Source organism: Pyxicephalus adspersus, chromosome 6 (assembly GCF_032062135.1).
Source record: "Pyxicephalus adspersus chromosome 6, UCB_Pads_2.0, whole genome shotgun sequence".
NCBI classification, from domain to species: Eukaryota; Metazoa; Chordata; class Amphibia; order Anura; family Pyxicephalidae; genus Pyxicephalus; species Pyxicephalus adspersus.
Window position 1 is genome coordinate 7694363 of NC_092863.1, and position 25349 is coordinate 7719711.

At 43.1% G+C, this 25349-nt stretch overlaps 1 protein-coding gene across 1 annotated transcript in view; it reads left to right on the plus strand.

Annotated features, from left to right (window-relative positions):
- Positions 1-667: 667 nt before the first annotated feature.
- The window catches only part of NKAIN4 (sodium/potassium transporting ATPase interacting 4), a gene marked incomplete in the record, with an annotated part of 38249 nt that continues 13567 nt past the window's right edge, over positions 668-25349 (plus strand). The window contains 4 exon segments of the mRNA XM_072414413.1: positions 668-861; positions 19075-19212; positions 21937-22017; positions 24378-24575. Of these exon segments, the coding sequence (XP_072270514.1) occupies positions 808-861; positions 19075-19212; positions 21937-22017; positions 24378-24575 (471 nt within the window).

Sequence of the window (25349 nt, forward strand, 5' to 3'; positions counted from 1 at the left end):
TCTCTCTCTCTCTCTCTCTCTCCTTTCTCTCTCTCTCTTCTCTCTCTCCTCTCTCTCTCTCTCCTTTCTCTCTCTCTCTCACCATCTCTCTCCTCTCTCTCTCTCTCTCTCACCATCTCTCTCTCCTCTCTCTCCATCTCTCTCTCTCTCACCATCTCTCTCTCTCTCTCCATCTCTCTCTCTCTCCTCTCTTTCTCTCTCTCTCTCACCATCTCTCTCTCCATCTCTCTCTCTCCCCCTATATATATACATATGGCCACCAGGGGGAGCATTTATATTTCCAAAATATGGGACAGCAAACAATAATGAATTAATCCCAATCACCCTCCAGTTATACATTACAGTAATGATTTCCTCTGGGATTATCAGACATAAAATGATAATTATTATATTTTTTAACATTTAGAATAAAACATTTCAGGCTCCTCCATCCCATTGATAAGAAGACCCCAAATGACTTTTTCTGAATGATAAAACACATTGATTATTTAATTATTGGATAATTTGCTGTGATTCTAAACTCATTCCCAGATTTACCCCCAGAACAATAAAATTCTCCTTGAAGTGCCCATTGCCCCATTGTCAGGCTCTTTTGTCTGTGATTAGCATGACACGGCTCCTTTAAGAGGGACCCGGGGCCCCTCCCTCCTCCTTGCTATGGTGAGAAGGGAGGATGGAGGGTGGGGGACAGTAGTGCTGTGACAGTGAGAGCAAAGGATCTGCTGAGCTCCATCCTGACCATGGTCCCTGGTGCCCCCTCCTAGTGCCAGGCAGCGTATTGGGCAGTGCCCCCCCCCAGGTGGCACCATGGGATGCTGTACTGGCAGATGCACCCTCATCCTCCTCTGCACCGTCCAACTGGTGAGTCTCATCACAACTTCTACTACATGGGGGGTCAGGGGCTCTCTGACTGCTGGTGGGTGCAGGGCAGCAGGGACCTCTCACTGCCTGGTGGGTATGGGATGGGGGGGGGGGGGTTATTCCACTTTTATTTCATATTCCAGGGAACCTCCATGGACTCAGTGGGGTGATATGGGAAGCCAAAGGGTGCCTGTGTGTGTATTGTAGATTGCAGCATGCTGTGCCAGCCAGGCAGATGGCATTTTATAAAAAGAGCCATAGCAGCCAATGGGGACACCTGTGGTCAGGTTATTAGGTGACAACACTTTGGGGTCAGCCAAGCTTGCAATGTCTCCGACCGTCTGTGTTCACAAATGTCTGACACTGATCAGCCCCTGCTGGATCCTCTCTCTTTGTTACAGGGATTGGAGGAGAGACTGAGGAAATGCTTGCTCTTGCCTGCAGCAGGCAGCTTAAGTAAATTCAGCTTTCAGCTGCATGACAGAAATGTATTATTCGTGTCGGGCTGACTCTTAATAAGATGGAGCAGTAAAGCACAACCGCCGTGTAGCGCTGCGAAGTACCAAGTCTTGATCGCCTTATATGGGCTGCGTATGCTTTCACTTTAAGGCGCCCATGTGTGGCGTATCGGAGCCCTAACATTCCCTATGCCCCCATGTTCACATTGCTGATTTATTCACCGGCTTGGTGACAATTTCACGGATATCAGTTTAAAAGGGACAATGGAGAGGGGTGGGGGGGTAATTCATGGTCTCCTTTCAAAGGCTATCACAGTGTAGGGGGCAAACCTCCCCAGGGGGGCAGATAGATATCCCCAGGACTTATTATAAGGGTATCTGACAGGTCCTCTTTGTGCCTAGAGAATACATAGACAATATAGGAAGGGGGCTCCCATCTACTGGGGGGCTGTCTTCCCCTAAAAAAAAGCGAGAGCTTGGGATCTATCCCTGACCTGATTTATCTTACAATCTGATTGTACAAATCTGGGGCGTTCTGATTGGATGGACACTGAGCAGATTGGTCGGGAAGGTTCTCATGCTGGCCATACATTGGTCAATGGGCATACAAGTGGGCAATATCTGCCACCATTCACCAAGTTATCACCATTCTTCACCTAACTGATGCCCTCCCCCTTTGCTTTGCGGACCAATGGCATGCAGAGCTTCTGCCACAGAGTTGCGTCATTGGTGGTTATAGCAGGGGGAGTGGCATAGATTGGGCAAAGAATGGGCATTCCTGATTGATGATCAATATATATGATTGCCCTGATTTCATGTTCATCAAACATTGAATCCGTCAGAAGATTCCCCATGGATTCCATACAATCGGATTGTAATGTTTGTGAGCAGCTTTTATTACCCCCCAGGTCCTTCTCTTCTCATGTTGTTGTGTATGGATCTGCTGTGACTTGCCACCGTCCGGCGTCCCCGATGGAATTTGATTCCCCCGGGGACACAATTTGCTTCTTCTGGTTCTGCAGCAGGAACAGCTGTTTGTAGAAATGAGAAGAACTACAAGGCACAGCACAACCTGATATGATTATCACAGAGGATGCTGGGATTTGTAGTACCACAATCGCTATCGACATATGGAGTCTATTTATAAAGCAGTGAATCTGACATTCACTGGTGGGAATCTTCTAGGTCCATGTGTTCCAATACCAGTGATGGATTCCAATCAAACCCGCCCCCAATAGAGAAGAGCATACAAACTCCAAGCAGACAGAACTGGACCCCGATACTGAAAGCCCAGCCCCCAATATCTGCAGAACAATCTGCTTGAGCTTGCAATGCGGTGCAGGGAGAACACGCCGCCAACACATGGAAGGTATTAGGTTATAGCCGGCGTATCCAAGTTTGGGTCGGGGTCACTGAGGTAGACATAGAATACAAACATTCACACCTCCCAACTTGTTCCTGGACATTCACCATCTGCCATGACACTTTATACCTCCATGGGATTAGTGACCGGGGTTACCCGGGGCGGCTGGAAATGCCAGAGTCTGTCCTTGGAAATTCAATCCGACTGGCAATCATTCTAACCCTGCGCTACGGAATATGGCGGCGCTATATAAACCAGGAGTGCTTCATGCAAAGGAAACTTTTCTCTATTGATCTGATTGGAAAATATTGATCATGTGATCACGTATGATTGGTAGAAAAGCGGAATGTTTTTCCACATACAGCGAGATTGATAAATTGATTGCATCGCTTTGTGTCAGAATATAAGGAATGACTATGGAGCGGGGGGGGGGCAAATAATCCGTCTGTGTCTGGGAAAACTAATTAGGTCACAAAATATCAGGAGGATCATCTTTATAGAAACACAATTATGCAGTGAAATCAAAACGAAAATCTGCTTCCCCTTCATTGGTTCTGATTTATTAAAATACTGGAGAAAATAGACTATCATGGGAGAACCTGGGTGATCCAGCAAACCTGGAAGGAATTTCTTTAAAATGTTTTCAATCTAGGAACAGATCTATTCTGGGTTTTCTGGATTACCCAGGTTATCCCAGTCTTGGAGAGATTTAATAAATCAGGCTTGTTGTTTGTTCATAGAATTCCAGCAGATTCATCTCGGAAGATCTCATTACATTACAATCTGATTGTACAGTCAGGGATTCCCAACCAGGGTTCCTCCAGAGGATGCTGGGGGTTCATTGAGCAATTTGCACCTCTCAGGTCAGTATAAGGGACACCAATGATCTTTTTGGCTATCTGTAAGGGTGACATTCTTCCCACGGGCCAGTAATGTAAGAAGAATTCTTCCCACTGTCCACCATGCTAATATACTGTGAGCTGGGGATATAGTAAATATAGCCGGGGGTTCTATTAAAGACCTGAAAGTTATTTCCAGGGTCCCCCCATGTTAAAAAGGTCAAATTATAGATCTTTATAATATGATTGGACAATATGTATACGTGTATGGACCTTCCAGAAATTGGCTCCTCTAGCTAGAATCTCACGTTAAAAGGAGTTGCAAAATTTTGCATTTGATGTATTTAACATATAACGAGTAGACGGAGTTTGTCTGGGAATCTGTAACATGTTGGGGTTAGTAAAGATTTAAAAGCAAAGCTCAGCATCCGCGGGGGTGGGGCCTGGCACTGGGAGGGGGCGTGGCTTCACTCTGACTTTGGGAGGTCAACTCTGTTACGGCTTTGGCTTTATCAGTGCCAAGAGATACAGATTGTGCAGGCGAATCTGAATTGTACAGCAGTACAACATTGTGACCCCGGGGTTCCTTATGGTGCATATCAATCCAATCAGACACCATAAGTTCTCTGAACAAACTTTTATTTGTGGAGAAACCCTTGAAATAAGTTTCAGGTCTCAGGGAACCCCTTTCTATAATTACTATATACACTGTATATTAGTGTGGTGGTCAGTGGGAAGAATGTCACCCAACATCAGTGTCACCTAAACTGACCTGAGAGGTACAAAATGGAACCTCAGGAGGAGCCCTGGATTAGAAACCTTGCTATAGAAGAAATGCCTGGCCTTGTGCTCTGTGTTATTAGTATTTATTACCTGGAAATGTTGTACTGACATATTACCTATGTGATGACAGGTCCTCTCCAGTGCATGAAATATTTATTTCTGATCCCCGTTTGTGGATGGTTGGTGTGTTTGCATACTGGGAGGCAGCAGGGGACGTGCACAGGCAGGCGCTCAGCCCCTTCTACAAACCTGGGTGGTCATTATTATTGGGATTGATGGGGGGAGGGAGGGTTGGGCACTCCAGGGAGGTCAGTGGTTTCCAGGTTTTCTTGTAGGAACTTCATAGCATCCTGAGAAGAATGAGATTTCATTTTAACTATTTATCCTCCAGCAAGCAATCAGCAATTATTTCATATCCGTTCACTGAAGTCAGGGGTCCCAGGCATGTGTTTGCGGTAGGACCCCCCACCCCCTCCGATACAGCAAACAAAGGGAGATTGTATGGCTTTCCTCCACCTCCTAGATTGTAAGCTTTTCAGGGCAGGGTCCTCCCCTCCTGTGTCACTGTCTGTATCTGTCTGTCATTTGCAACCCATATTTAATATACAGCGCTGTAGAATATGTTGGCGCCAACCTTGTATAATAATCACTTCACTCTGAGTGATCCCTCCAAAAACAATGAATGAAAATATAGTAACAATGCCCATGTGTGTGCAAATGTCTTAAAGAGAACCTATCGTGACCAATCTCACTTCCTATCGGTGAGCAGGGCACATTGCACGCTTTGTGTATGCTCCTTCCAATCTTGCACTGCATTGTGGGAAGGCACGGGAGTGTCACATGTACTCAGAAGTACAGAGCATTTTGAGGGCTCCTGATTGGTGAACCCAGGGGGCCAATAGGAAGTAAATGAACACAGGCTCACTTTATGTGTTAGGGTAAGTTAGGGAGTAGTAGTCAGCCCTGGCAGGGGTGAGTATAAGGGGGGGAAGTTCAGTCTAATTGGTTACCATGCCAGGAAATAACTAGCAGATTATTGTGAGTGGATTGTAAGCTCTTTGGGGCAGGGTCCTATCCTCCTCCTATGTCAGTGTCTGTATCTGTCTGTCATTTGCAATTCCTAATGTGTGCGGTTCGTGGCCCGTTTCTTGTGTAGAATCCAATCTCCAGTTTTATTGATGCATCTTGTTGTATTGTTACACAATTTTGTGCACAGCTTCTTGTACTGGCTATAGCATCCCCTGCAGTATCTGCAGAACACAAGCAGGTAAGGAGCTGCAATAAATTAGCTGTAATCCCTGCCATTCATACATTGATTGTTTTCTCTCTGTGCACAGCTGTGTTACTCTCACATTGCTGTGTACAGAGGAGGGAACGGAGCTCCAATGTAAATGCTGCCAAGTCCCTGTATAGCAATAGATTGCAGTTTCCATGGTGCAGTATTGTTACCCCTCCACCCAACCCCATCCTCACCCACCCCCATCCTTACTCAACCCCATCCTCACCCTCCTCCACCGCTGCCCCCTTTTGTGCTAGAATCCGCCTGGGTGCAGAGGAGGGAATATTTGGATGAAAGTTTATTATAGCAACAAGGAGCCTTTTTATTTTGATCACAAAGAAAACTTCATACAACTAATTGACTATATATAAGTGAAAGATTCACCCTCTAACCACACACTGCTGCTGTATCTTTCATTATGTCTAAAGGGACATTCCACACAGAAAGTGAACTTTTTGGATATAGAGGCAGCACGGTGGGCTCGGCTGTTTTTAAAATCATCCTCACCAAGCGTATGGCGCCCTTTAAACTGACCCCAAATTGTTTGTGTTGCTGCAGGGGGTCCTGTGGGATTGCAGCAATAACAACACTTTCCTAAATGTCCCGGCCTCCCCTTTTCTCCGGCCCGACAGATGGTCCTATTACACAGCCTGACATTTTGGCTTCATGGGTCCGTTTCTAGTTAGAAATAAAGGCTTAGGGTCACATTGAGCAGATCGGGTAAAGGATTATGGGAGTCTGTGCGGCCAGCAGATATCGTCTGGCACCTGAATATTACCACCGGGGTCATGGAGGAGACTGACTGCTGTTCCAGGCCCAGACTGGGAATCCATTCAGATTGCACTGTTGGCCTTTTTTTGGGTAGGATTGACTGCCCAGCAAGGGGCATTTGGCCTATATGTTGCATGCTGTAGCCTCGTCCTTCCTGCCTGCCGTCTGTCATTCATAAAGTCAGATTGATATCGCAGAGATTTCACGATGGGAAGTTTCCTTCCTGAAGGTTGGAAATTCTCAGGTGATCTGTGCAAGATTTGGGTACATATTATGGCCCATTCCTATCACTGTGGTGTTATTGCACGTTACACAGAAACAGGCAAACCACACCGTGATAAAGCATTCAAGGCGGCTTTTTCATATGCTCAGATTTATTTTCTGTCCATAATTCTCACATTTCTTTTCCCAACCATCACTAGCCAGTTATTTAGTATTTTCCCATCTGGACGGTGCCATTGCTTGATGGATCTGATGCTTAGATTGGAAGTATGGATTAAGCCCTGAGATGCAGCGTTCCATACTGTGAAACACGTAGGCTTTAATATTAATATTACACAGTATTTATATAGCGCCATCATATAATGCAGCGCTGTACAAAGTCGATAGTCGTGTCACTAACTGTCCCTCAAAGGAGCTCACGATCTAATGTCCCTACTATAGTCATATGTCATTAATGTAGTCTAAGGTCAGTTTTTTGAGGGAAAGCCAATTAACCTAACGGCATGTTTTTGGGATGTGGGAGGAAACCGGAGTACCCGGAGAAAACCCACACAGACACGGGGAGAACATGCAAACTCCATGCAGATAATGTCTTGGCCGAGATTCAAACCTTGGACCTAGCGCTGCAAAGACAGGAGTGCTACCTCTACACTTCCTAGTGGAGTAAACTTCTTGTCATCAACCCACTTGTGTTTCAATTACCTGCCATATTGGTGGAGATTTATCGAACACGGGAAGAATTTATGTATATAAGACAACATTGATTTATCTTGGCAATAAAGAAATGTTTTACATTTTATTTTTTGACATTGTAACTTTATATAAGCCAAATATGAAGTCCCAAAATTTGAGAGCTCACATGATAATCACTTCCATAGGTTATAGACGTCCACCGGACCATTTCCCGCGCATACGAGATCTGTCTATGAAATAATATCTTTGTTTCTATCTGTTATACAAAGCAGTCAGATGATTCTGATCTCTCTCCATGAATGTGTAAACTTCTCCAAACATGCAGGACAAACGCCGGCACTCTCTGCTGTTTTCTTGTCGGTCACCGTTTAATGCCGTTGTGTTCCTCTCAATTGCGTATAAAAGTTGAGCAATGTTTCCATTTGATATTTTTAGTAAAATTTCACACCAGAGCAAAAAGAGAGTTGCAAGGCAATTTGGGCTGACTTTCTGCATCATCACTTGTGAGGAAACCTGGATCTTCCAGCATGATCCTAAAACAAAAGCACAGTCACTGGAAACACCTTCATCACCAAGAATCAAAAAAGTCCAAATTTACAGCCATGCTCAGCGTGTTTTGTGACAGGAAGGGGGGAATTTTGGCAGAATGGGTTCCAGAAGGCAAAACGGTTACCCAACAATATTATAAGGAAGACAAAGCTGGGAGAAAGAGTCAGGAAAAGACGCAGAAATGTGGAAATCAGTTTCATTCTTCATCAGGACAATTCTCCTCCTCATCATATTACTACGCTGGAACATTCTTCATATTATTTAGATTTGGAAGCCTGGGATTATTTATTTTCTCTAAATTGAAATCGGTGATTAAAGGAACAGGCTTCGTGTTAATAGGTGCAGAAAGAAAAAACATCTGATCTGCTCCCCACCATTGTAAAATAAAACGTCATTGGTGCTTCATCATGAATGGAGAGAATATTAAAGGGAACAAACATTAGAATTGTCATATCAATAAATCAGTCATTTCTTATATTAGTCTTAAGCTGCGTACACACTTCCAATTTTTATCGTTCAAAATGAACGACGAACGATCGATTGGGCAAAAATCGTTCGTAAAAAAAGTAACCAACGACGCCGAGGAAAGTCGTTGGAAATGAACGACCGGACCGGCGGATCGGATTGGACGACGATCGTTGACCATCGTTCGTGTGTACGTTCGTTCATTGATCATCCATGGTCTGAGCATGCGTGATGAACGAACGTTCCTGTGGTGCACGTAACTTCCTGTATCGTTCAAACGATCGCATCTATTGTGTGTACAATATCTACGAACGATTGTGTCGTTATCTGTATGTACAGGATCGGTGCTATACGATCGTTCGCAGATATCGTGCAGGATCGTTCGTTTACCAACGATAATAATTAGAAGTGTGTACGTAGCTTTAATCTCTAGATGAGGAAGGGATTCTTCACTGTAAAATGTGAAATCGGCTTCCTCAGTTTCAGCAAGTTCTATAGATTGCTTTAAGAAAAAGCTGGATGATTTCTAGAAGCACAGAATATATCTGGGTATTAAAACTTTAAAGTAAAGATAACAGAGAATGTTGATCCAGGGAACATCGGATTACTTCTTGCAAATAGGAAGGAATTGTTTTCCCCTGTTTGTGCAAATTGTACCAGGGTTTTTTTTTTTGCCTTCCTCTGGATGTCCATTGGGTTTTATATCTAGGATATTTTTACTAGTGTTTGAACTTCATGTACTTATGTCTTTTTTCAACCTGACTTACTATGTAACTGTATTAGTCTCATTTCATAGACAGACTTTTATACATCACAGCTGGTATAAGGAGGAACATTTCCACAAGCCAGGCCAAGGGATGGATGTTGGGGTAAGTTTGGTTAGGATGATTGCACTTTATTGTAAAGCACACAGGGCCTTTAGGCTTTTCTTATCTGAGTTCCACTGATCAGCAGAGAAAAACCTCAAGACTCCTTGATTCATATACGCAGCTCCAGTCCGGTGTCCCCCAATATTGGCTTACTAATATGAAGCATGCTGATTGATAGAATCTGAATGATTAGAATGACATAACTCTGTGCCTGCCATTGTCACCTTCCCCTTGTACATAGTTATGGACGCTGACAAGAAGTCTTTGTGTGCCTTGGAATGTGGGGCAGGCAAAGTCAGGGAAACTGAAGACCTATACATGTGTAATGAGTTTTAATTTTCCATCGGTATAAGGCCGTTCTCATTTCCCAGGGCTTAGCTTTATGTAATAGGATTTGTAGAGATCTGTGCATGGGGCAAAGGTGTTATAAGGAGGGGAGGAGGGGTGCGAGGAACAGGTACCCAGCACACCCTGTGAGCAGATTACAGACATACCAGGATCTGTTGGGTGTTATCTCATGCGCTCACCACCTGCTCATCTCATTGCAATCCTTACCTCTGAGATATCTGCTGCTCTTCCTGCCGTTGTCAAACTTTTGCACACTATAGTTTAGGCTAGGTACACATGTGCAATAATTATCGTTTCTAAACGAACGATCCATGATTATTTTGAACGATTGTATTGTGCACAATGTTACATGCTGTAACAATACGATCGTTCAAATAAAATCCACCAATAATGTACACACTAGGAACATTCATTTCAACGATCATTTAAATGATGCAGGAAGTCACATGTAAAGGAGAATTTGTATTACAGAACAATCCACGATCACTGAACGGCCGTACACACAATAGATTACGAACAATCGTCACACCGTCGGAATGGTCCTTTGTTTCCAGTGAGATTCCTCATTCGTCAGCGTCATTGATCAGTCATTGTGCTCTTTTTATGTTAAAAATTATCGAACAATCTTTTATGGATCATTCGTTTCCAACTACAATTATTTCACGTGTGTATGCAGCCTAAGTATTGGTTTGAGATGACAAAATCCAATAATCAGCTATCTTTGCAGAGAGAAGGTGAAGTAGGAAATATATTAGGAGGAAAAAGAGGACAAGCTGGCCAAGAAGCGCTGAAGGGGGACAGTTGGCTTAGTTTTGGGAAATTAAGTTGGCTTTGGGTCAGGTGTGTCATTGTGTGAGATGAGCCATGCAATGTCAGCCATCTTTGGATGAGAAATTGGCTCTTGCATATAAAAGACAAATGAAAATAGACAACAATAATGCATCACATGCGACAAGGTCATCTTCCATGCTGGAGGCCTGGATGCTCAAGCTCCTAAAAACCCTCCATGCATTGGTGGATGGGGTTATTTGGGGCCTGCTTACAGAAGCTCTTTAATTACCCGGCTCAGTCTGGCGCTCAGCACGTGCTGCGGCTTTGTCTAACAGTCTTGCATGACAGAGGATTTCCCCCAGGCTTTTACTGCTCCAGGTTGGAAATGTGCACAGACAATGAGCTGGTTTGATGCTTTGTTTTACCATGGGGAACTGTTTTGTGCGTCTCAGTATACACACCACCTCCGGCGTCTGCATTGACATCTGTCCGCTGCGCTAAAACCACACGGGTTGTAAAGCCCCAGCAAGCAAAGCAGCATATCATCTGGGTTCTTTTTACCACGGTGCAAAAATTGAGTGCATTCGAAGAAATTGCCATTGGTATTTCCATTTTTCAATCATTTTTTACTGATTCTATCAATTTATTGTCCAAACTCGACGGCTGGCGGTGGTGTAAATTGACTGCAAATTACCACACGTTTGTCCAACTTATTTATAAAGAGACATTGGAAAGCAGATCAACACTTCTTTGGAAATCTAATGGCCACTTATAATGCCAAATTCAGGATGATCAGATTTTGTATGAAGGCCATCAGGGCTTGGATCAAATTCACCAAAACATATAAGTGTCCATTATGCTGAATGCCATTTTTTAAATGGGCAATAGTGGTAAATCTGTTTATTTATCAGCTCAACCATGAACTAGCTGGTCATAAAAGGGCCGATCATGTAATCTAATAGCCATTGGGGTGAATGTGGAGGACATTCATGGGAGTTGTGCAGGAATAATGACACTGGAATAATGGGCTCCCAATTATTTTTACTTTTTGTCCTAAAAATCCCAAAGAACCAACCAAAGCTCCTCGTAGACTATTTCTGACGCTGCAGGCCCCCTGTTATTGATCAGTTTGTAAAAAAAAAGATATAGCATCTGATGTTTAGATCACGCCTGCCCCTCCTGGATCAAATGATGTTTATATATCAGCCTTGGATTTCAGCTTTCATTGTTACCCGGTTTATCAGGTTTATTGACCCCTTCATGCTGCATATCGGCCAAATTTGCAGTGGCTGAGCTTCTGTTGCCAAATGTAACAAGACGCTGGAACAGATGATAGCGTCGCATTCAGCGGGGAAACTCCCACCGGCACAGCGTTCGCTAAACATCTCTGTATGTGAACATTGAAATCCATTTTCTTATTTTACTTAGAATAAATTACTTTTCTATCGCTCTAACGGTGCAGCTGTTTAGATTGCTAAATAAAATATGACTTTCTTTTCTCTCTGATGATGAAAGTTAATGATACGGAAAGATACCAGACTCCAGTCTTTAGTTTTGTGTCTGTGTCTACTCCAACTTTAAAAAAACATTTCTAGTCATTGCTAATGTTCTGTGTCTGTCTCTGCTTGAATAGTGCATTGTTAGAATTATTACAGGTAGAAGTTCCTACGGGATCATGGAAGGGGAACTTTATTCTTATTCAGATTTTCCCAAAATCCAAGAAGGAATGGACATACAGCGGCCATTTAGAGGAGGCCACAAGCAGATTGTGCAGGGGATGAGGAGTGGTGGCAAATAGGTCATATAGAGTAGCACTCGCCAACCGGTGGTCTGCGAGAAAAAGTTTGGTGTTCCACGAGAAAATGTACCTGGCCGGTGTGACCCCGTATCCCATCGCAGGCTCAGGCCTGCTTGCTAAGCATCCTGGGGGGACAGAAGCGCAGGGCTGTGGACACAACAAAAGTTGTGTCCATACATAAGTGAGGTCAGGAGAAGGACCCCCAATGATCATGTCCTCCGTATGGGTGAAGTTTCTTCCTCCTTGAGTGACACACGGCTCCCTGCGCATGCACAGGATTTAAAGTTGTGAATATAGTGGTCTGTAAGGGTCCGAAAGGTTGGCAAAATTGTGAATGTCGTGGTCTGTAGAGGGTCCGAAAGGTTGGCAACCACTGATATAGAGGAGAATTGGTCACATACAAGTCATGCAGGGTTTATAAAGTACAAAAAAAGTGTGGCCCACACATGCTTTTGTAGAGGAGGAACGGTGGCCACATGGGAGAAGGAGTAGCCACATACAAGTCATGCAGAAACAGAACAATTACCATACACAGGTCATACATAAGGTAAGGAGGACCCACACATAGCTCTCATGTTTTAAAGAGGAACTAAACCCAAAACGGCAACAAAAAAGCACTTACCTTCAACCTCGCAGGGCAGTCTGATTGCTCCAGGGGTGTCCCGCATTGGGTCCCACGTCGTCCTGGCTTTCGTCCCGGAGCCGGTGCTCCGTGTGCCCCCATCTTCTCTTTTTCTTCCTATTCTTCCTACGTCACCTGACCCAGGCGCATAATCAGGTGACATAGAATGAAAACAAATTTGCCAATCTCACTGCGCATGCGTGAGATCAGCCAAATTTTCTTTTTGCACAAAAAGGCTCCTTCTGCGCATGCCCAAGATGCTCGGGAATGCGAGGGAGTGCCCAAGAGCTTTCCAGGATGGGTGACGTAGGTATCCCAGGAGGCTTTGCGCTCACATTCATTCCCGACCGCCTAGGCAATTGAGAATTAGGGGGCCGTGCTTCACCTTTTTTTTTTGTTTTTTTTTTGTTTGTTTTTTTTAAAAAAGGTGTTGCACTTAAAACAAACACACAGAATTTTAACTTTACATAAAAGGGTTGTCTACCCTTCTGTGTAAAGTGAAAATTGTGAGTTTAGGTAGGCTTTATTCCTCTATAGCAATGTTCCCTAACCAGGGTTCCTCCAGAGATTGCTGGGGGCTCCTTTAACAAAGAGCAGTTAATGCCTTTCAAGTCAGTTTAGGTGACCCCCAATGACTGGCCCCAAGTTTAAGTGACACCAATGATCTTTTTGACTATCTGTAAGGGTGACATTCTTCCTATTGACCAGCAATGGAAGAGGCATTCATCCACCGACCACCAGGCTACTATACTGGGATTTGTGGATATAGTAATTATAGGAGGGGGTTTCTTGGAGACCTGAAAGGTATGTCAAGGGTTCCTCCATGTTGAAAAGGCTGCACTATAGGTTTATGACTTTTACAACTGTAAAGGTTAGATTATTATAATGCATAAAGTGCTTAGCAGGGTTCTTGTTTGGCAGACATTAAATAACAGAGTCAGTATGGAAGATATATGTCTAGGTATGTCCCCCTTCTTCCTGGCTGTAAAATATAACTGCACTCAGACTTTATTAATTCATCCCTACCCCTTACTGCATTTACTGCTGACCCGTCATCCAGGCCATGACCATACATGAAAAGCTGCCCTGCTCATCAGCCTGCCATCATTTTTTACACCTTCTCTCCTCGTCTAGCAAAGGTGACCTCTCCTGCGGGAGGAGAAACAAGAGCTTTTTACGCCTGAGACATTTTACTATCGCTATCTTTTATTTATACAGGGTAATATTTTTTTTGCAGGAAACAGAAGCTTGCAAAACAGTCCCTGCCAAGCGGAGCTTGCAATTCAATATCCCTAATGGATAAACATAAGCTGGGGTCAATTATAAAGGTCACAAAGGATAGACGATGGAAAAATAAGTCACGGGTCTGCATACATTCCAAGGAGTTCCTATGCCCCATGTTGGATTTTTAACAACATTGTATAGCATAGGGAGGACAGCAGGACTAAAAAACTGGAAAGGTTTTATTGCTGGAGTCCCAACCACTGACTGAGACCTCCAGGCTTTACTTTTGAATGTACTGGGTCATGAAATGAAACCATGGTTGTCATTCAGCACATCATTATTATTATTAAACAGTATTTATAAAGGGCCAATATGTTTACGCAGCACTGTACGTTAAATAGGGGTTGCAAATGACAGACAGATACAGACAGTGGCACAGGCGATCCTGCCCCGAAGAGCTGACAATCTAAGAGGTGGGGAAGTAACACACAATAGGAGGGGGATATGGATTGGTGGGCAGTAGTGAGGGTTTTAAAAGACAGAAGAAAGTAGGAGCAAGCCAAATAGGACAAGGAAGACCATTCCAGAGAGTCGGGGCAGCTCTAAAATGTCTTGAAGCCATGCGTGTGATGAGGGCTCCAGTGTGATCACTTGCTTCAATGCCAAAAGCAGTGCTTGTTTGTATTGTCCAGTTTCCAACCAATGCCATTACAAAGGGCCCCAGCTTTCCCATCCGGATCGTTACTTTATTGTATAGGATAAAGAATGCAACAGGAGGAGCGGAAGGATTAAAAACTTCACAGCCAGAAGCTTCACAGACCCCGGTGACATAGAATGAAAACAAATTTGCCAATCTCACTGCGCATGCGTGAGATCAGCCAAATTTTCTTTTTGCACAAAAAGGCTCCTTCTGCGCATGCCCAAGATGCTCGGGAATGCGAGGGAGTGCCCAAGAGCTTTCCAGGATGGGTGACGTAGGTATCCCAGGAGGCTTTGCGCTCACATTCATTCCCGACCGCCTAGGCAATTGAGAATTAGGGGGCCGTGCTTCACCTTTTTTTTTTGTTTTTTTTTTGTTTGTTTTTTTTAAAAAAGGTGTTGCACTTAAAACAAACACACAGAATTTTAACTTTACATAAAAGGGTTGTCTACCCTTCTGTGTAAAGTGAAAATTGTGAGTTTAGGTAGGCTTTATTCCTCTATAGCAATGTTCCCTAACCAGGGTTCCTCCAGAGATTGCTGGGGGCTCCTTTAACAAAGAGCAGTTAATGCCTTTCAAGTCAGTTTAGGTGACCCCCAATGACTGGCCCCAAGTTTAAGTGACACCAATGATCTTTTTGACTATCTGTAAGGGTGACATTCTTCCTATTGACCAGCAATGGAAGAGGCATTCATCCACCGACCACCAGGCTACTATACTGGGATTTGTGGATATAGTAATTATAGGAGGGGGTTCCTTGGAGGCCTGAAAGGTATGTCAAGGGTTCCTCCATGTTGAAAAGGCTGCACTATAGGTTTATGACTTTTACAACTGTAAAGGTTAGATTATTATAATGCATAAAGTGCCTAGCAGGGTTCTTGTTTGGCAGACATTAAATAACAGAGTCAGTATGGAAGATATATGTCTAGGTATGTCCCCCTTCTTCCTGGCTGTAAAATATAACTGCACTCAGACTTTATTAATTCATCCCTACCCCTTACTGCATTTACTGCTGACCCGTCATCCAGGCCATGACCATACATGAAAAGCTGCCCTGCTCATCAGCCTGCCATCATTTTTTACACCTTCTCTCCTCGTCTAGCAAAGGTGACCTCTCCTGCGGGAGGAGAAACAAGAGCTTTTTACGCCTGAGACATTTTACTATCGCTATCTTTTATTTATACAGGGTAATATTTTTTTTGCAGGAAACAGAAGCTTGCAAAACAGTCCCTGCCAAGCGGAGCTTGCAATTCAATATCCCTAATGGATAAACATAAGCTGGGGTCAATTATAAAGGTCACAAAGGATAGACGATGGAAAAATAAGTCACGGGTCTGCATACATTCCAAGGAGTTCCTATGCCCCATGTTGGATTTTTAACAACATTGTATAGCATAGGGAGGACAGCAGGACTAAAAAACTGGAAAGGTTTTATTGCTGGAGTCCCAACCACTGACTGAGACCTCCAGGCTTTACTTTTGAATGTACTGGGTCATGAAATGAAACCATGGTTGTCATTCAGCACATCATTATTATTATTAAACAGTATTTATAAAGGGCCAATATGTTTACGCAGCACTGTACGTTAAATAGGGGTTGCAAATGACAGACAGATACAGACAGTGGCACAGGCGATCCTGCCCCGAAGAGCTGACAATCTAAGAGGTGGGGAAGTAACACACAATAGGAGGGGGATATGGATTGGTGGGCAGTAGTGAGGGTTTTAAAAGACAGAAGAAAGTAGGAGCAAGCCAAATAGGACAAGGAAGACCATTCCAGAGAGTCGGGGCAGCTCTAAAATGTCTTGAAGCCATGCGTGTGATGAGGGCTCCAGTGTGATCACTTGCTTCAATGCCAAAAGCAGTGCTTGTTTGTATTGTCCAGTTTCCAACCAATGCCATTACAAAGGGCCCCAGCTTTCCCATCCGGATCGTTACTTTATTGTATAGGATAAAGAATGCAACAGGAGGAGCGGAAGGATTAAAAACTTCACAGCCAGAAGCTTCACAGACCCCGGGGTTCTCCCTGCCCCCCATTATGATATAATGGAGCACGATAAACGGTTCAGCCTTACAAAATTAAACCATAACTTGAATATAACTTTTGGGTGGATTGGTCCTGGGGGGATTGTTCACAAGGAATTAGAGATAGGGAGGGACTTTTATATGGTGCAGCAGAGTCAGTGACGCATGCTTGGTATTTTATAACTTCTTCAGTGTTTAACCCAGAACTTTTTTTAAGCTGGATGGGAAGAAGTTGTAGGCGGGTGGCAGCTCCTGTATCGTGATACAACTCTTTAGTAATCGCCCAAAAACAGCCAGGTGATTACTGAAAAGTGCTGGGTGCTGCGCCCAGAGAAAAGGGGCTAGGGAGAACCCTGTTCTTGTTCAGACTTATGATATTTTGCAGAGGTGAGTCTTTCCAGACTTCCATTGCACCTCTGAGATGTTATGAATGGTTGTCATGTATCAAGGATCACTGGGGCAGCGTGCCATACATTAGGTGTTGCACTTTACTTAGGTGCCTCTACCATGAAATTTTTACTTGGTTGTGTTTGCCTCCTAGGCCAAAGGTATCCGGGCTTCTCCAGACATGGATGGCATTGGCCTATTCCTAAAAGCCCACCAAACAGTGATCCAGTAATTGCAAATCGATTTAGAAGATAAAACGTGTTGCAGGGCAATTTATTTGCCTTGCTGAAGCAAATACCCCCTATCCACTATTTCTCACAGAGCTCCAGCCATACTGTTAGGGGTTAAATGGAAAATTGACTTTAGGCATTCTTCAATGGTGACCTTTGCTTGCATGCAATGGATGCTGGGAAATATATCACAAATTGCAGGACCCCAAGGAAGATTGCCATAGCAACCCCAGCAGGGGGTAAAGCAATTAAAACAAACATGGTGAGGTGGCAGGTAGGCCGCGGTGCATGCAGAAAAGTGTGCAGGTAGGATTCTCTTCCTTCTCTTTCTCATGCTATCCTCCAGGATTATTTGCATGCAAATCGGATCTGTAGCAAGTGTTGTTGGCAGTGCCAAGCCTGTCTCATCTTCACCGGGGTGACCCTGGAGGGTTGTCGCAGAGAATGCATGTTGAAAGGGCGGTGTGATGAATCCACTTGGTATCAGGAGCAAGGGCCACAGAGACAGAATGATGGATTCCTCACAAAGAAAGTGGACAGGAATATCCATCATGCGAGAGGAGAGGCCTGGATAGCAAGCCAGCTCCCAAGAGTATTGCTGCACCGACCGTAATTGCTGTACAGTGGCCAAAGGCCCCTCGGTGCTGAGCAAGGGTAAACTCGATAATGAGGACAGCCGGCGTGTCCCCAGGCACCTCTCCTATACAAACAATTTCACACCTATATTAACCCACAGAAACCAATAAAATTACAACAGGGCTTCCAACCATCCCTTCCACCACCCAACCCCCTCTGTCCTTTTCTGCTCATCCCTCCAGCAGTTCTAAGGAATAGATCTTAGTACAAGTCTCCCACCACAAATATTCATAACACCAAACAATGGCAGCTAAGCTAATGCAAAAAAGCAGCCTTTTAATCCTGAATTATTATAATTGTATAGGCAGCCATTGTCACTTCTGCAAATAACACCTCCCAGCTCCTTAATATGACTAAAAGAATCAGGGATCAATACCCTGGGAAGGATGTGAAGATCTATAAGGCCTCGGTTGCATATCTGCTGCTAATTTTATGCCTGATTGACAGGTCCAATCAATTTATTAATTAGGGGTCAGTACCTGTGCCCTTTCAAGCCTTTGCATTGGGGATGGGGTGAATCACAGGGCTACAAAGGCTGCTCGATCAATCATTCACACAACCCTACTTGTGTACATTGAATTGGTAGGTTAACAGGTGTATTGGCAGCATTCATTACTTTGCCATACCACCAACCACCCTTGGAAGCCCCGTGAATTGCCATAATGCCTGCAACCAATGCAAAAGTCCCCGTGCGGATAATTGCACTGATAGATCACAGACCACCAAACGTGTTACTTTATTATCTGTATTATGTATATTACAGGTTCATGTCGTCAGACCTTGTCTTTTTAACAATAGTCTTCCCATAGGATTATATGCGCATTTAACCTATTTTATACACGTTTCTACTTTTAAAGCCTCTCTGGTGTAGACATCTAAAAGTTCTGAGTCTCTCCATATTGGATATGATTCTAGCAGCCGCACAGAGCTGTCACTCCTCCTATGATAGCAACATAAAAGGGTATGTAGGAAGGTGAGAGGTGAGGGCGCCGGGTATTTTATCTAAAACTTAGTCACAGAGTCCTTTAAATTGTAAGCATGGCAATACCAAAGCTGCACACTGTGTGCCCAGTGCTGCTTAATACCAGCATAAGATAGTATAAATGAAACATGTGATTTATTTATATTCTGCTTCCTAAAATTTTCCTTTTCTCTTCCCCTCCTTCTCTTTTCTCCATACAGATAGCAGCACTAGAGCGCCAAGTCTTTGACTTCTTGGGCTATCAATGGGCTCCAATTTTGGCCAATTTTCTACATATCATCGCCATCATCTTAGGCCTATTCGGCACCTTACAGTACAGGCCACGCTATGTCATTGCGGTAAGTGTTCAGCTCAAGCTGGCTTGTGATAGAGACACAGAAAGAACATGATGTGTACAACGACAAAGAATTCCGGGAAATAAAGCAGCTGTGATTAGTTTGGTTGCTTTATTTCGCCAACCTAGTAAGAGTTATATTCCCTTTATTAAACAACCGCAGTTAAAGTGAACCATTGCTCTATTAACAGTGCTGCCAAATGTTATCATTATCTTTTATTTATAAAGAGCCAACATATTATGCAGCGCTGTCCAATAAATAGGAGCTGCAGATGGAAAACTGAACAAACTATAGCAGTAGAGGGGAACCCAGCTCATTTGAGCTTCCAATCTAAAAGATGTAAACCACAAGATGCTTACACAGAAAATCTTCTTTTGTGCCCCATCAGATTCAGTTTTTCCAAGATCTATCAAAACTACATCAACTGCATTGAGTAAAGAACCCTCGCTGGACATGGAGATGGTGGTTAATGGAATTTGTCACCAACTGCCATTCTTGCCCTATCAGTTTTCATTCTGCTAAAATGTTGTGTGAAAATATTATCAAAACGGAATTGATGATCAAAAATATAGAACTAAATGGAAACCCTTAGGCTCTAATGTTGATTAAGGTTCATTTTAAAATCAATTGCCCAGCTTATATCGCTGGATGAGCACAGCGGGACCAGGTAAGTGAGATTTTAATATAGTGAGAAAAGTACGGGGTTATCGATAATTGCACCTTTTTTTTTGCACGGAAAAGTACGGGCTTAACGGTTGGGAGGTTAATAAACAGGATTTATATAGCGCCAACATTTTACGCAGCGCTGTACTTTAAATAGGGGTTGCAAATGACAGACTAATACAGACAGTGATACAGGACCAATGATATTTCTAGCCATATGTAAGGGTGACATTCTTCCCACTTACTAGCAACGTAAGAGGCATTCTTCCCACTGACCACCACATTAGTCTACTCTGTGGATATAGTAATTATAGAAGGGGTTTCATGAAGACCTGAAAATTATTTCAAGGGTTCTTCCATGTTAAAAAGATCAAGGAGCACTACCATAGGCGCACACAGGTGTTAGAAGAAACAAGCAGTTTCACTCACTGGTACCAGCCTACAACAGAATTCATCTTGGGTGGCGCTGGCCTTTATTCCAATGAATAAATTGAATTACACATGCGTCACCTCCTAATACAATTGTCATTGTCAGAGAACAACAAGTCTTGTAATGTAAAATGCATTGTTTATTTACAAAATTCTGTATGAAAACGGTGCAGGGTCGTGACACTAAGATCTAGTCAAATCTGTTTAAAGCTTCCTTTTATTTGGTTAAGTATTCCTCCGAGCAGCCAAAGCAGCTTTTCTGAAGAACAGAACAATTATGTGTTTTTCCATGCTGCAGCTAATAAAAGAGGATTAAAATGAATTAGTTTCACGCTTTCATTTTTTATTTTCAGAATACATTATGGGGAATTCGGCTTCTCTGCAGACAAACAATCTCTTTTAATGAATTAGCGGCTCGGGGGGTGGGTTCTGCTCCACCAAGATGGGCCGGTTGTCTTGTCCTTTCTGCATGGAGACTCCACAGGCTGCCCATCTCCATGTGTTAGACATCACACGCACCTGCTGCAATCTGATTGGTTAAATACCAACAAAATATAACATCTCATTCAATTAGGATAATGAAGAGGTCAATAATATTCAGCTCTGGATAGATTATGCTGGCCTATTGCTCATGTGACTGGCTCGGTGCTTTATTCCAGAAGTTTTTCCGGAAGAGGTAGATTTCATCGCTCAGCATCCTTTCATAGTTTGTGCTATATCTGTACAGGGTTGACGCAGAAAAGAATCATCATCATGTTAGCTAAAATTCTTTTAATGTAAGCGACCTGGGAAGAGGAATTTTTTTTTTTACCAACGTAGCAGCCATATGTGGGCACCACTGATAGTGTTTTATGGGGTTGTCTCTATGTACTCTGCAGTCATTTAATCTTTGCCTTCTTTTTATAATGGCCTGTGTAGCAATTGCATGTGACTTAAGTTTTGCGGTGCCATGCAGATCCTTCACCATGCAAGCATAGCTTGTATGATAGACACCGGTTCTGGTGCTGTATCTCCACCCCGTCAATGTATGGCTACTTACAAAATAGACAGCCATAGTCTCGTCACTCTGATTTTTTTTTAGGGGAAGAGACACAGTAGCAGTGCTGGTCTTTATCATACCCAAACCTATGGATGGAGCTCCCATATCCAGCAATCACTACACAACATAAATAAATACATACCAAGCTCTCACAGGTTGTGGTGCCGGACCAAGACCACACATTTCCACTAAACAATTTCCATAAGTTTTGTGTTTATTTATTATATTTAATACATTTTATTTACCTCTAAAAATCTCATTTGTGGACTTTCAAGAGCCTTGAGTCTGCTCCTGAGTGCTGCCATATTGGATGTGAAATCAGCAGCTCCAGCAGACTCAGCGACCCTGCCCTGTAATATTCCCTTTATATATTATCTATAGCTGGATCAGCACAAAAAGTTGACACATTCAGATGGACAATCAATTGACTTGCTGGGCACATTGATTTCAATATTGCAAGTATTCATTTAAATAATTGATTTTTCTGTGCATTTCCCTGCATTTTTGCATTGGTGACAGGGCCTCTTTATAGATGGTAATTTTTGTGTCATAATTTTACATATGCTAATCTCTTCTCTCCTCTCTGTTTTTTCCAGTATGCCATCTGGGCTGCTGTATGGGTGACCTGGAATGTATTTCTTATCTGCTTTTACCTGGAAGTGGGTGATTTGTCTAAGGTAAGACACTGAGCGCTTCATACACTAAACAGCACACATCACAGCGTGAAAGAAATAAAAGGTCAATCTAATACTATACATGGCAGATGCTTTATTGGCCTGTCAATCATTTTCTGCTCCCAGATGCTAGAAGCACATTACAAAGGCGCTGACTTTTGCTACCACTGATCTCTGACCCCACTATTTAATAATTTATTACAGGAGACACCTCATTGCCTGCTAGTGACATTAGCAGCAGATTATAAGGTGTTGGGGGACCTGTTAGAGCTGTGATGTCTCTGCATTGCATCCTTTAGGAATGGGAGCCTCTCTGGGCACTTTAAGCATTGATTTATTCATTTTATTGTATTGGTACCTGCAGACACCACAAGGTGCCATAGGAAGTTTGTGGTATATCAAGATTGGGGTAAAAAAGTTCACCATATACATCCCACCCACAACACAGGATGAGCATTGGACAGCTCATCTCAGATTCTGCAGCATTGTTTTGTTTATTTAGATCCACTGATGCAATAAATATTTCAATCATTGTTGGAAAATTATTCAAACACGCTGCAGCTGAAATACAGCCCAAAAGCTGAAAAGTGGAGCAATAAGATATAAAATGTGTGGATGCTCAAAAAATTTATTCAAGAGGACATAAAAACCCATCAAACACTTGTATGGAAATTTACAGAATTGTCAGCTCCACATATATTGTAGTAAATATTGATCAGAGATTCAGAATCAATATATTGTTGATTTGATGAACTGATTGAACCGGAAATTCATCCCATGTATGATGTCATTTGGGAGATTTTAGCAAACGTTTTTACCACTCCTGTGAGATCTCTAGTAAAGTCAATGGAAAAGGTTTAGACTGTACAACGGTGCGAAGCAAAAGGCAAACGCGGAGTTCAGCCTTAGGCACAGCAGTGTAATTATGTCATGCTTGACATGATCTCATGATTTTCCTTTATCAATTATGAATGAGCCGAGGTATAGTTATTATGAAGTGCTGTGCGATAATTAGATCAGTACAGTTGGATGACCTTTCATACACAAGCCCCTGCTGTGATCCCTATTGGATAGATTACAGTAGAAGAACACACTTAACACATACGTGTCATCACCTGTTCAGTGTACATATATGCTGGGTGTCACATACCAAGCTGTAGCCTGCTTCCTCCACAACGACGGCCCCATCAGTCAACAGTCCATGTCCATCTGTCACATTACTGTGTATGATACTTTGAAGTTTTGTCACTGGCATTCTATAACGCAGCTGTAAACCCTATAACTAAAATCTCATGGTAATATGATTCAAAAATTCTAATTTGCAGCTTTTAATAAAATCATGCATGGTGTCTACCTTGAATGTTCATGTTCAGGCACTTCCTGTTCTGAGTTGACAATTCTCTGCTTCTGCACCCAGTCCAACTTTGTCTATAGGCAGCTATGTCAATGCACATTGCACAGGCGTAGTCCACTGTTATTACTATCAGGAACCTCCCCACCCAAACATATAGACAGGCTGCGGGGTTCCATCAACACTGAAATGTACCAATAGATAAAAAAAAATTAAAAAAAGCTTTTCATTTTAAAAAAAAAAACCTGGCAGCTTATACACAGGGCCTGATTTATCAAAGCTCTCCAAGGCTAGAGAAGATAGAATATCATGGGTGAACCTGTAATTCATTTCTTAATATCATAAAATCATTTCCTAATATTTGGCAAATGTTTTCAATCCTGGACCACATCTATTTGAAGTTTACTGCATCACAAAGGTTCTTCATTTGGGCAGAACGGTGGCTCAGTGATTAGCACTCTGGCCTTTGCAGCGTTAGGTCCCAGATTTGAATCCCATCCAGAACTCTATCTGCATGGAGTTTGCAGGTTCTCCCCATGTTTGCGTGGGTTACCTCTGCGTACTCCAGTTTCCTCCCACATTCCAAAAACATGCAGTTAGGTAAACTGGCTTCCCCCAAAATTGACCTTAGACTGTGGTAATGACATATGACTATGGTAGGGACATTAGATTGTGAGCTTCTTTAAAGGGACAGCTAGTGACATGACTTTGTAAAGCGCTACGTAATATGTCAGCGCTATATAGTTACTGTGTAATAATAATTCTTGGAGAGCTTTAATAAATCAGGCCCACAGTGCTTTAGTATACTAGATCTAATTCAGTTAGGGTTTATGTCTTAATTGTTTTTGGACCTGCTACGGTTTCGCTTCCACAGATTGCATACACAATCTATCCATTGTTCACAATTCCATCCAACAGTGATTGGTCACCACCAGCAATTAGAGACCTAGCCTTTTGTTAGGAAGTTGGGGCACTGATATAGATAAATGGTTGTTGTGTTTCCCATTCACAGGACAGCGACATTCTGACATTCCACGTGTCCCAGCACCAGTCGTGGTGGAGTGAACATGGACCTGGCTGTGTCAGGAAAGAAGCCCCTGTAGGTGGTGTGGCCGGTCTGGAGAGCCACTCCTATGTATCGGTGGTCGGATGTGCCATTGAGTACCAGTATATTGAAGTGTTACACAGCGCCACACAAATCCTGCTGGCGGTAAGCTCAAATTTAATCTTCTGCAAAGCCAAGGTTATTGGTGATTTTGGAACCATTGCATGTGGGTACAACCACAGATTGGTAGCGTACATTGTTAGGTATTCAGGTTTTATCCAGCACGGGGTCTTCACAGTCATGACGAATGCAATGGCACTCACATTGCTAGTAAGGGACACATAATGGCAGAACAAATTTACAACTTCTTGCTGAATGATGGGAAGATTGATAAAGGCCAAAAATTGCCCAAAAGCTTTTCATTAATGTCCATGTCTCCCCACTTCGTATCTTATCTTTGAGTTTGTAACAAGGAAAGGAAATTCCCTTATTTTTTGATTCAACGACAAATGCCAAATATTGAGTTTGCTTTGCTCACCAGGAATGAGGAGTCCTCTGCTGATATTTCCACACTCAAGCCTCTGCCTATAACTAAGGCTATGTACACACATTTGTCGTTGGAAAGGATCTTTCACGATCCTCTCCAACGGCAAATTACTACAAGTTGCATGAGCGAGCGCTGTACATACAGCACCGTTCTGCATTTTTGGGGGGGGGGGGACAACATGGCGGCACCCCGATGCGCTCTCTCCCCTGTACTTGTATTGCAGTCGTTTGTCGCTAGCGCTGAGGTGATAATCAGACAAAAATCATCTGACGGGTGTGCCTAATCTTAATCGGACACAGCATACAGTGACAACCAACAGTGTGGTTGTGTTTTTGGGATGGACTGAGCCCCTCATAATGGGCACAGCAGATATACAGACCCAGAAACACAGC